Source organism: Syngnathus scovelli, chromosome 9 (genome assembly GCF_024217435.2).
Source record: "Syngnathus scovelli strain Florida chromosome 9, RoL_Ssco_1.2, whole genome shotgun sequence".
NCBI classification, from domain to species: domain Eukaryota; kingdom Metazoa; phylum Chordata; class Actinopteri; order Syngnathiformes; family Syngnathidae; genus Syngnathus; species Syngnathus scovelli.
In genome coordinates, this window is record NC_090855.1 from 3,470,569 (window position 1) to 3,482,766 (window position 12,198).

The window sequence follows — 12,198 nt, forward strand, 5'->3', positions numbered from 1 at the left end:
ACGTGACCCCGGCTCGTTCCCAGTTGTCACGCAAGGCGCCGAGCAACACTCCACATCTATTTGCCTCCGGGGGCCGCATTCGCATACAATAATGATAATGACAAGGCGCTCCGGGTATGATTGCTCATATTCGCCTGGAAAATTGGCGTCGCCCGAGATGTACATAAGGAACACAGTTCCAAAAAAAAAAAAAAAATTCTTGAAAATATAAACTTGAATGTGCCCATAATTGACCTTGACAAAGGTTCACAAATGCCCATCGTAACGACATCTTTCCATCACTTCCAAATATGCTGACTTCTTCCAGACAAAAAAAAATTAAAGAGAGTGATGAAAGATAGAAAAAAGACAAAAAGAAGGCTAGGGGGGGGGGGGCAGGAGGGGGGGGGGGGGGTGGGGGGGGTTAACAGCTTCAATAAATCATCCGGGCCAGTCACCGCTCCCTGGAGAGGAGGGATGGATTAAATTAAGCACTCCTTCGTGCCCCTCTCTCTCTCTCCCTCTCTTGCTCTCCCCCACCCCTCCCTCTCTCTTTCTGCCCCCCCACGCTTATAAATGCAGTCAGCTGATCGTCAGACGACACAGGCGCGGAACAGCTCGTCGCACAAAGCGGGAGAGGAGAGAAGAGAGAGGGAAGCAGCAGTAAGAGAAGAGCAGGGCAGGGGGTGGGGGGGGACTGCGATGAGCCGACGAGTCGCCGGGCGGACTTGAGGACTACTTCCACCGAGACCCTGGACCGGAGGTCTCCTTCCACAACGCTTCCCGATTCCACTCTCCCTTCCCTCCCTCTTTCTCCTCTCCTCATCTTTCAAGACAAACGCTGATCTATTTATTCGACATCGCACGTGAGGGTGGCGGCGAGTAGACTTCCGCTTGTCTGCTGCACAGGAAGCCGAGCGAGGAGGGGGGGAGCTGTCCGGTGCTGAACTTGCTCTCGCTCTGCCGAGGAGGAGCCAGTGGTGGAATTTCTACAGACTAAAAGACCTTCGCAACTATTTAACGAGATTGCTCCTGGTGGGCACGCTGGCCACGCCGGTCTGCTGTGTTTGCGTGCGTGCGGACTCGTGTGTCTGAGTGTGTGCGTGTGTGTGTGTGTGTTGCACCACCATGCCGAGGTCTTTCTTGGTGAAAAAGGTGAAATTGGATGATTTCTCCCCCGCGGATGATTTGGAGAGCGCCTACCGGCCCAGGACGGAGCTCAGCCTGCGGCTACATGACAAAGGTAGGTCGGGCTCGGCTTGAACAGGTGTGTGCGGTTGTTGCTTCACAAAGTGTGCAGTGCGACCGCAGCCCGTGACGGAATGTGCTGAGGATGCATTTGCTCGTTTACAAGCAGGATTTTTTTTTTCTTTTTGCCCAAAACTTCACCTCTGCATTTAATTACACTAGCCAACATAGTGAAGCTGTTTCGAGAGCTCGCCTGCCTTGCTCACGGGCCGGAATGGAACCTTCACATTCCTAAGCACTCACTCGGCCGCGACTGTCCCAGACGCACACTCTCTCCCCGCTGAGCTATTTTCAAGCGGATGTTAGCGAGAAGGTCGCATGAACTCAATCCGTCCCATGTTTTATTGATTTTGAGCTGATAGTCAACAGCCCCCCCCCTCCCCTCCCCTCCCCAATGTGCTTCCCTCCTACACAGGCTAAGTAAGGTTAAAGGAAATAAACAGGGCATGAGAGGTGGCAACTAACCTTTCAACTTTTAACTTTATAGGTCATTGAAAGTCCAAAAAAAAAAAAAAAAAATCAACAGGCTTCTGGCAATGATATTTATGCTTTTTGTGGCTCCAAACACGAGGGATGAAGTAAAAACCTCGAGCTTGTGCATTTTGAACCTTTTCAGATGGCTTTGTTTGGAAACGTCGTCTGTGACGTCATTTTAATGAGCGTCAAAGGATTAAATGTCGTTCATCTGAAAAGTAGAGTTGTCTTAAGAGGGGGTGATTACGCAACGCTTGAGTTGAATGTTTTGTTGTTTGCCCCTTTTTACAGCAATTAACTTCTTTTAATTTAATTCATGGCACACCTTCTTTTTATACCTTGGTCATTTAAGACCAAGCGCCATTATTATTACCATCGTAAGATTTTAATAACAGTGGTTAACCTCCTGCTACCTTCACATATATTCATAACATCTTTTTGTCCTTGGGCAATTTCAACCTTTAGAAGCCTTTATGTGGCAGCTGCTTTATTTGTTTGTAGATTATGGAAATAGATTTTTAGAGGGAACAACCTCCACGCATCGTGTACATCCGGAATATCTGTTACGCAATAATCGAGAAACAGGTAGATCACGTTTACTTGACTTTGGGGCAAGCAGAGTTCAGAGTGCATCAGTTGGGATAGGTTCCAGTTCTCCAGAAAAATAAAATGGATGGATATTTATAGCCATCTAATATATTCATATTATTTCAAAGTACACATGTATAATCCAAACATGTGAAATCCAAACTGTCATTGCTGCTAAAAATAGTGCTCGCTGAAAAACGGTTTCTGTTGTCAAGAATAGAAACAAGTATAAGGCTTTGAACCTTGTGGGTCACTTTTACCTCTTTGAGGATTTTTACTCAATTTCATACATTGTCGATAAAATGTTACTCAAAACAACTCCAGTAGAGTTAATAGTTAAAAAACAATTAAGTTTTATGATTTAGATAAATTGATTAGGAACAAAGTTGATGCTGTTGATATTTTTTATATTACTATTATAAGTATTCTTTTTTTTAAAAAGTAAAACTTTTAAAACAGGCATTATGACTTGGCATAAATAGGATCTGTGAGAAAAAAAAAAAAAATCACCCGTCCCTGTTCCTGCTTTCATTTTGGGCCTTTACTTTCATACAAGAAACCACCACGCCAGAGGAAAAACAACCAATCACCAACAGAAGGCGGGACTATCAATGTGTCAATTTTCCTTTTTGCATGACGCTCCCTATCAGTTAGCACGGAACAATCAATTGACTCAACAAGTCACAGACGATGACATTTGCACTCGCGGCGTTTAACGGCCCTCATTGCCGACACATCGTCAAGCGGCGGCAGCGTGACTCATTGTTGTACACGGTGAACTTCAATCCACCCTTGAACAGACGTCTCCGCGTTTCCTCTCCTTTCCTCCTGCGCCCGGGCGCCACTGACACGTTGTTGCATCAGCGAGCGCTTCCCGCGCCTGACCCCTCGCTTGTGTTTGCGCGTCGGCGAAGACAGAAAAAAAAAAATAATCTGTCAGTGGCGTATTCATCATGTCGAGGCTAACAAGCCCTGTGTGGCTTCACACGCGACCCGCAGTCCTCCGCTACCTTTTTCGACTTCCTCCTCCAAGCTTGACGTGGCCGTAACGCTCACCGCAGTGCGGGATTTAGCAGCAACTTTTTTTTTTTTTTTCGTCAGAGTTGGGAATAATTGTTTCCCTACTTGTGTTGCTTTGTGAAATGGGACTACTCGGATCGGAGGGGAAGCCCGCGGATATAAACAAAGTCATGCAGAGGTTGGCTCTTCAGAATAACAGCCACATAAAACTAAGATGACTTCATGCTGGGTCGAAACAGTCAAATAAAAAGAAAAAAAATACTTGGAAATTATGAGGAGGAGGTATTTAAATTCAAATTTTTTTTTTAGGGCAATTTCTTCAAAGTCATGGCAGTGCCCTGAAAACACGACAGGATGATTCCTTTAAAAAGACATTAGGGGGAGGGAACTCTCAAGAGCCAGAGGAGGTATTTTCAGGCGTTAAATTATATCTAAGGATACAGTCGCGCTTTGTTTTCATGCTCTTCTTCCTGGAGCCATTTCAGTTTTTGTTCGAATTAAGCTGTGACACTCATGTTGAATGCACAAATCTACTTTGCTGCTGTCCAAGTTTGCTAACGTTTGCTAACACTTTTCTATAATAGCAATCAAAGCATTTGAGTTTTAATTGCTAGCTTAATAGCTCCTGATTTGGAACAACGCTCATTTTGTTTACTGCTCTTTTGATTTCCATTTGGAACGTTTTGGGTTTTATTGCATTAATGCTAACATGCTAACAAATAACAACAACGGATTCGGCTTCGGGTGCAGCGAAACGGAGATTGAGGAGTACAACTTTCTGCAATTACTAATCCCCTAGACAAGATGGTGTCCAAAAGTGGTGAACATGAATTTCCAAACATTTATCGACCCAAGGCAGAGATTTTACACTATAAAAAAAATTTATGAATCTGAAATATTGATGACCAAAGTACTCCCAAATTTACTTCCTCAATGTAAAGTGACACCAACTTACAAAACATCCTGTTGTATTGACTTGGCCTGCTTGGAAAGATGGCTGACACAAAAAAAACAATTCCTGTCTTTGTCGCTTTACGTTTCTGAAATTTCATCATATCAAAAAGGTCATGAGGAGGACTCAAAGCGCATTGTTTTCTTGTCGCCCGGCAGCCGGCTACATCAGCGACTACATCAGCCCGTCGGCGTACGATGGCGAGAGCGACGGCGGGATCAAGGTGCCCTCGCCGGACCCCCTCTACGACGGCATCCACAGCGACTACGGCGCCCCGGACTCGGAGTCTCCCGACAGCCCGGGCTCGGAACTCACCGACGGCTACATCAACGGCGACGCGGCGGTTAGCGACGGCTACTCGGTGGACGCCTTCTACATCACGGACGGGCGCTCCAGAAGGAAAGCCATGGGCAGCCCGCGCAGCATCCAGCGGCACACCTGCAACGAGTGCGGCAAGACCTACGCCACCTCGTCCAACCTGAGCCGGCACAAACAGACGCACCGCTCGCTGGATAGCAAGCTAGCTAAAAAATGCCCCACCTGCGGCAAGGTGTACGTGTCCATGCCCGCCATGGCCATGCACCTGCTCACGCACGACCTCAAACACAAGTGCGACGTGTGCGGCAAAGCCTTCAGCCGGCCGTGGCTCTTGCAGGGTCACATGCGCTCGCACACGGGCGAGAAGCCCTTCGGCTGCGCCCATTGCGGCAAAGCCTTCGCGGACCGCTCCAACCTGCGCGCTCACATGCAGACGCACTCGGCCTTCAAGCACTTCAAATGCAAACGCTGCAACAAGACCTTCGCGCTCAAGAGTTACCTGAACAAGCACTACGAGTCGGCTTGCTTCAAAGGCCCCTTCTCTCCTCTCGGGCCCCTGGATGCGTGACCCTCTCGCGACGAGAACAAAAAAAAAAAAACCCCGCAAACCGTCCATTTTGTGCTCTGACCCGGCTTCCTCGCTCACGTTCTGCACCTCGCTTTCCCCTTGCGGCCGATCCACGGCGATGACGATAGCACAATTTTTTCCTGGATGGAACTGTTTTACGCATGCACTTCCCGACAACAACAAACTGTCGACGAGTTCTTCCTGTTCCGGATGGAGACGAGAAGAACGCAAACGCGGCATCCGGACGCCGTTGAGACTTTCACAAGGCTAGCAACGGCTGCTGGCTTCCTCTCTGCACTACCACGCGTAGAAAAAGAGTTTCTTTCTTTTGCTTTCGGAGGAAGAATAGTAATAACTATAGTAATAATGATGATAATAACGCTAATGTTCTTCTGCACCAAGTGACCATATTCTCGCCACTACTGAGGTAGAAAAATAATGTTTATTTATTTATTTATTTATTTATTTATTTATTACTTATTTGTCATGTATTTTTTTTATGTTGCACTTTATTTTTTTAGTTACTTCCTATTTCTACCACCACAGGCCAAAGCATATGCCACTTTTTAAGTGCGATTTTTTTCTAATTATTTTGTTCAATTTATTTGCATGCAAAAAAAAAAAATCTAATCTATGCCAACATCTTATAAAGCTTTTTCTTTTTTTTTACTTTTTTTTTTTTTGCCAAAATTGAATAGACGAGGGCAATATTTTTCTCTTGGAGCCTCCGTAGGACTTTTTTCAAAGCAATAATCACACTAATGCATGGTATTTTATGATGAACTTACGAAGTATTACCTACTACTGTATAGCAGTTTTAAAAATCAGGTATGTTTTACTTCACCTATAGTTATAAACAGAAAAAGACAAATATTGCAGACATCAGGGAACATGCCAATGTAGTGTTAGCAAAACAAAAAGAAACAAAAAGTCTTTCCTCTCTCGTTATGCACTGCCTGCCTCTTAGTGAGTAGAACTAATGTAGGATTCTGGAGGAGGGGGGGGGAGGGGGAGGGCTGGGATCAGCGGCTTGCTGCAATTCTGAACAAAAAAAAAATAATAACAGCCCTTTTGAAAAATTCAAACAACAGTATAAGCTGGACTCGAGGGGTGACGTGCAGGTGCATCCACCTGAAGTGAAGGCTGATGCATGCTATCGTCCGAGTTGCGCTGTGGTCAACTTTAAATGCAATGCATTATTCAACCACACATCAAGTGTGCATTCCGAGACCAAGCCTGCACTTATAGTTGGATGGCCTGCCTGCCACCTTCGTGGTTACAACACACTCGGATTCCGCAGCAGGCTTTGTCCGTTCCTCTCGAGCCGACCAACGGGATTAACCCACGAGTCGTATAAGAGCCCGGAACAATACGTCGATCCGTACGACTGATAGCGGCTGAACCCAGCTCTCAAAGCCCGCCCCCCCCTGAATAAAATCCGCTGTAGATTCCTGGAGCTTCCCTGGAGACACTCGCAGAACACACACAACTGCGCACAAACATTTGTGCTCGGTAATGACGATTGGCGTTACGTAACCTCGGCGAGACGCGCACGCACGCATTCGGAGCGACCCGGGGAGAACATCTGGGGCGTCTGATTAAACTCCACGCCCCCCCAGTCAAGCTTCCGACAATTGGAAATAATAGGTTTAATATGAACAAGTGATTCTTTTCAAAAGGACTTGTGATAATTACGGCGGTTCCTCAGACGTGTGTAATCTTTATTTAAGAACAACGGCGAGATGAAGATCCCGAATTTAATAAGATTATTCAATTAGTGATTTCAGCCTTCCACGACGTGATATTTTAGGGTGATGAAGATAAAAGGAGAGTTTGCACTGAACATGCACTTCTGACCTACTTTTACCTTCATCTCGGATATAAACAAACGGCAGAATATTGTGAAGGCAGCCATTTTGTATCAAGGTGTTGCTTTGTTGCGGCCGTCAATCTAATCTTGAGCTCTTTGAAAAATGAGTCTCAATGGAAGAAATATTTTTACCCGGGAATTGGGTCAAAAATCCAAAATGCAATAGCATAAAGGAGCTTAACAGAAGATAAGAAGTTGAAGAATAATGTGAATAAATTGCGCAGGAATAATTTGAATGGAATGTAAACAATGTAGTCAGTATAGTTACACTCCCGTCCTGTAGATGGCAACAGCGAGTATTGCAGGAATAAACAAAAAAAACCTGATTCTCTTGAGATTCTAAATAAGTCCAGAAAATGTTCAACATGATATTTCATTTGAAGTCATATCCAACCTGACAACCACTCCACAAACTTCCCACGCTAATTAAAACTCTAAAATACAACATCCTTACTGACAGTTGACGGAGTTTGAATGGACAAGGCATCAAATTTGTAAAAATGCTTTGGGCGTGCTTCGAATACTTTCCACTCAACTGTCAATCGTACGACCTGAAAAACGGATGCTACCTCAGCTAGCATCTTCCTTGTGCCTACACATACATCACTTTAGCCCCGCCCCCTAAAAATCGCAAATGATGTAATTTGCCTTCCATCAAATGATCTTCAAGCATGTTTAACATCTCGACAAGGGTCTTTAAGAGCAATAATCTACCGACCTGCAGTTGTGTGTCTCTCCACGTGAGCTCCGGATCTTTTGCTCTCCAAGCACTTCCATTGGAAATCACGTCCACCTTCAAAGAAAAGTAGCACAATGAAACTAACTAGAATTCAGGTAGAGAAGAATTGAAAAACTTGTACTAGCTTGACCTCTCTTCTTTTTTTTTTTTTGTATTACCGAGCTGAAGGGCGCTACGTTGACCGAACTAATCACTTCTTGGACGAGAGTTTGTAAAAGGACTTGAGGCGTTTTTAACCGCTGTACAGTGATATCCGACACACTTTATCTCAGGAGGTTCTGGGCTCTCTGGTGCAGAGGGAAAGGATCTCCTAGGTCTTTTTTGAGCCAGTATTTAGACAATGTAAGCACAATGAACACAAAGCATTTTGTGGCACTTCATAATAAAGAACTATCTTAACCAACAAAGATGCTTTGTTGTCTCGTTTTTTTTTTTTTTCTTTCACGTCGAGTGCCGACGGGATAGAAGATGCTTCGTTCTGGACCCATCTGATATCGGTTGAGCTAATATTGTGTGTTTAAAAGAGATAGCGAGAGGGCACAGTGGGCTCATTAGCACTCTTAAGGCTGCGAGCTGCCCGGCGGTAATGGGCTGCTTTTCTTTGCTTAAACAAACACTGCAGTTTCCTAAATCAATATGTGGACATTTAGCGGCGGTTAGCTGGAGTGACGCAGAGTCCCCTTTCACTTTCTAGTGTAATTTCTTTTCGGTTAGCTCGGTTGAACGCTTGACCTTCATCTGCTAAAAAAGAGGGGAAACTTGAAAAGGAATTATTTTTCGTATGTTTGTGGGATTTTTTTTTTTAATCAATCATTGATGAATGTTAATGTAGTGTGAAGGAAGGAATGTGATCAATGGGATCTTTTCGTATGATTCATTTATAGTGAATTTGTTTGATTGATATTTTTTATACATAGCTCACTGGCGGAGCTAGAGGGTGGCCGCAGGGGAACTGGTCCCCCTAAAAAAAATACATGCTTGGATGCCCACCAGGTAATAGGTCAGATAATTAACTTTTTAATATTTTCTGATTTTTCTGAGAATTTTTTCCTACATTTTCACCTGGCACCTGCAAAAGAAATAATTAATTTTTAATCACCTTTTTTTTTTTAATTTGATGGAACAATGTGACCCAAAAAAAGATTTGTTTTGCCGTACTTTGTGATGATTCAGACCAAAGCCTTCCCTCCACAAGACTTTGTTTGTTGCAGGAAATTAAATAACCTTGTTGCTTTTCCGCTTTGTTGATTTTTGTGCTTTTTCATTACACTTATTATTTACCGACGCCTGACCTTGAGGGTGCTTCAGGCGTCTCCTTTTTTGTCATAAAGATCCAATGTGGCTGTTTTTTTTTCCTTCTACAAAGAAAAAAAAAAAACTCTCTGTTGTCGTTGCTGTCAACACGTGTAGCATTTGCCGCTAAAAACAATCTCGGCTATCTGTAGGAGCTGAGCGGTTTCAAAACGAAAGACAATGCGGCAGCGTTTTGCAGCTTTATCAACTTGAGTACATCTCACGACTTCAACTAGAAAATTGGTTTCACAGCAGTGGCGGTCCACACCTATGAATCACCTTCACCCCCCCATCATCATCACATCTTCATTTACCCTTCTACCTCCAAGCTCTCCTCTCCTCTACCGCCAAGTTGAACCAGGGCATCAGGCCTTTGAGGACCTGCAAGTCATTTAACTCCTGCTAGATAATAAGTCTTCGAATATAGCTCCCCTCAGATAATAAGCTTTATCGCTTGATTGCTCTGCACTCTCCCCACTGTCTTTAGATTCCTGTCCAGGGACCAAGTCAAGCGAATCACACCATTTCCTTCCTGGCAAGTCAAATTAACACTGTCGGTGTGCGAGTGTGTGTGTGTGATTAGCAAGGATTGAAGAGAGCGCCCAGGGTGCAAAATAAAAATCCAACAAGTAACGGTTAAGTAAGGATTGCGAGGACACCTGTATCATTTAACAGCTCCACAAGTGTTTTATCGAAGGGTGGTGAATTTTTAAAGTCGTATACGGTTTTCGATGCTTCATCAGCAGTCAGCCGAAGGCTCAAATTTAGCAAATACTTATGCGGCAGAATCGCTAATGAATAAAAGGATAGCGAGGCAAAAAAATGGCCACTCAAGTGAAAATGATATTAAATCGGGGTCACGTCGGGCGTGAAAGGGCAAAGACGTGTAATAATGTGATGTCATGGTGATGACCTCCGCTTGTATGTGATCAGTGCAGGTTGAGGGAACAGCAATCTAATGACGATGTGACCTTTCCCCACCCCTTCTCCTGAAAAATTCTTCATCCGAGACAAGACAGTTTTAAGGACTTTTACTTGTCGTCACGGCTTTAAAACGAAGAATTTAGCGTTACAGCATTTGCATTATGATTTTTTTTTTTTTTGGTGCGGGATGTTGGGAGCAATGAGGTGAACATTTTCACCGCATTCCAGGCTATTTGTGGAGATGGCTGCTGTCATCAGAAGCATCAACAAGTGCTGCTCACAGCTCTTGGCGGAGGTGTGGACTATTCTGCCACTCGGGTTATTTAATCATTTGAGAAGAAGCATTTCTTGGACTTGCAAGCACGTGCCACTTTTCCATTCCCCCAATGGCCACGGCAGAAGGCTGGCATGCTAATTCCAGCCTTACTTGTCAAAAGACGAGCTTTGTTCCCTGGGAAAAAGCGTTTACAGGAGAATATTTTCAGGAGCAATGGGCAGAGATGCTGAACAAAAAGCCCAACAGCATTGCTTCTTCTGCAAAAGATTTGTTGAAAGGGATGTCAAAGCTGCAAAGAACCACGTCGCACTTTAAAAATAGCAGCCACTTCTAGTTTGGGTGGCAACAGGCCTGATATATTGGAGAGCAGGTTTCGTTCAACTGTTTTCCTCTTCAGTAGTGCTAACAAGACAGGGCGGGCGCACGGGGAGATTTCGGCGCCTTTCATTTTGTGTGCTGCATGCTCTTCAATGTTCTTTTTTTTTTTTTCGGGATGTGCTTCTAGTGGCCCATTTTAGTCCACAATTTGAAGAAGTCCAGCTGCCTCTACTCAAATCAGCAAAAAAAAAATGCTTATGAGCAGATGGAAACAATTAAGTCAGCATAGTCACTGGCGGAGATTTTTTTTTTTCCTTGGGGGGTCGTGAGGGGGGGGGCAAGGATCGCTAAAAATTCATTAGAAAATGCTGAGAATATTCATTACATGTTTCCCACTGGAGAACATGTGGAAAGTTTGAAATAAATTCCGGCAAAAATCAGAAAATACCTGGGGGGAGGAAGGGTGCTCCTGTGACCCCACCCCTAGCACCGCCCATGTGTACAGTACATGCTTCAAAGTAAAATTAAATATGCTCTGATTGTTTTTTTTTTTTTATATCGACAGGATCGTTAGCTCTGACGCTAGAGATGTCCCGGCTGGTCCGACACGATTATGGATCACGGGAGTACAGCATCTGCCATCTCCAGCAAATGTGATTCTCCTTATTATAACCAAGTGCGCCATCAAAATGATTTTCAAGCTTTTTACCTTGGGAGGAAATTAGAAATGCATGGCCTTAGAGGACCAGAATGCATCCCAATGGGGCCGCACTTGATTTTCTCATGCATTCTAATAAGCAAGGGAATAATCACAATGGGAGTTGCTTTTCATCAATTCTACAACGCACCGAAACAACATGTCATAAATACAAACAAACCTAGGAATGCGAGGTTGTAGTGTAGTGTTCATAAAAGCTTTTCATCTTTTGGAAAAATGTCATGAATGTGACATAATTTTCATCCTAAAATGTGAGGTCCAGTATATTGTAAATACAGTCTGTTCCAAATAGTCTGTTTCCCACATAATAAAAGTCCTTGTTAGTTTTCAATGTCAAAAGTCTACACACCCCTGTTCAGGTGCCAGGTGTTTATTAGATAAAAATAAAAACATAATTTCACGCCATTAATATGACTTTTACAACACCCTTGAAAATATAAAATTAACACTCAAATTGAGGTTAAGTCAGCACACACCTATCACTATTCATCTATATTTTAAGTTCCTCTGATTAACCCCAAAATCGATTTCTAATATTTTAGTAGGCTTGAAAAATAAATAAATACATACATAAATAAATATAATAAATATTTTCTTTAAAAAATAAATCATAAATATATATAAAAAATCCACCTTGGTTTTATTCGACCATAAAACAATTCCTCATGTAATTGAAAAATTCTGTGTATGTATCCATGCAAAGGGGAAAAAAAAAAAAAAAAAAAACAGAGAGGTGGGTATTGTCATCATGAGTAATAGCACATACTGCATGACTGCCTTGCACACCTGTATGGACACAAGTCAGTGGTTGGCCAAGCAGTTGATGGATGAACCTCTAATCCCGAGAGCCACGACGCCAATATCATAATCCCATCGTGCTATAAGGGCTTTTGATTCTTTTGCTGGATGAGA

At 43.6% G+C, this 12,198-nt stretch overlaps 1 protein-coding gene and 1 long non-coding RNA gene across 2 annotated transcripts in view; one reads left to right on the plus strand and one right to left on the minus strand.

Annotated features, from left to right (window-relative positions):
• Positions 1–570: 570 nt before the first annotated feature.
• Positions 571–5,419, plus strand: LOC125975428 (transcriptional repressor scratch 1). The gene is made up of 2 exons (XM_049731013.2): positions 571–1,222; positions 4,420–5,419. Exons 1-2 carry the CDS (start codon positions 1,108–1,110, stop codon positions 5,145–5,147), a joined length of 843 nt encoding a protein of 280 aa, XP_049586970.1. The 5' UTR covers positions 571–1,107; the 3' UTR covers positions 5,148–5,419.
• Positions 5,420–5,800: 381 nt separating this feature from the next.
• The window catches only part of LOC125975469 (uncharacterized), a 49,570-nt gene continuing 43,172 nt past the window's right edge, over positions 5,801–12,198 (minus strand). The window contains exon 5 of the long non-coding RNA XR_007483961.1: positions 5,801–7,810. This is a non-coding gene — a long non-coding RNA (uncharacterized lncRNA). The remainder of the gene's footprint in view (positions 7,811–12,198) is intronic.

Excerpts from the sequence above, each read along its gene's own strand:
- LOC125975428 (XM_049731013.2), top strand. The coding sequence starts at position 1,108 with ATGCCGAGGTCTTTCTTGGTGAAAAAGGTGAAATTGGATGATTTCTCC. Across the intron at positions 1,223-4,419 it reads CCTGCGGCTACATGACAAAG|CCGGCTACATCAGCGACTAC; the intron begins GTAGGTCGGGCT and ends GTCGCCCGGCAG.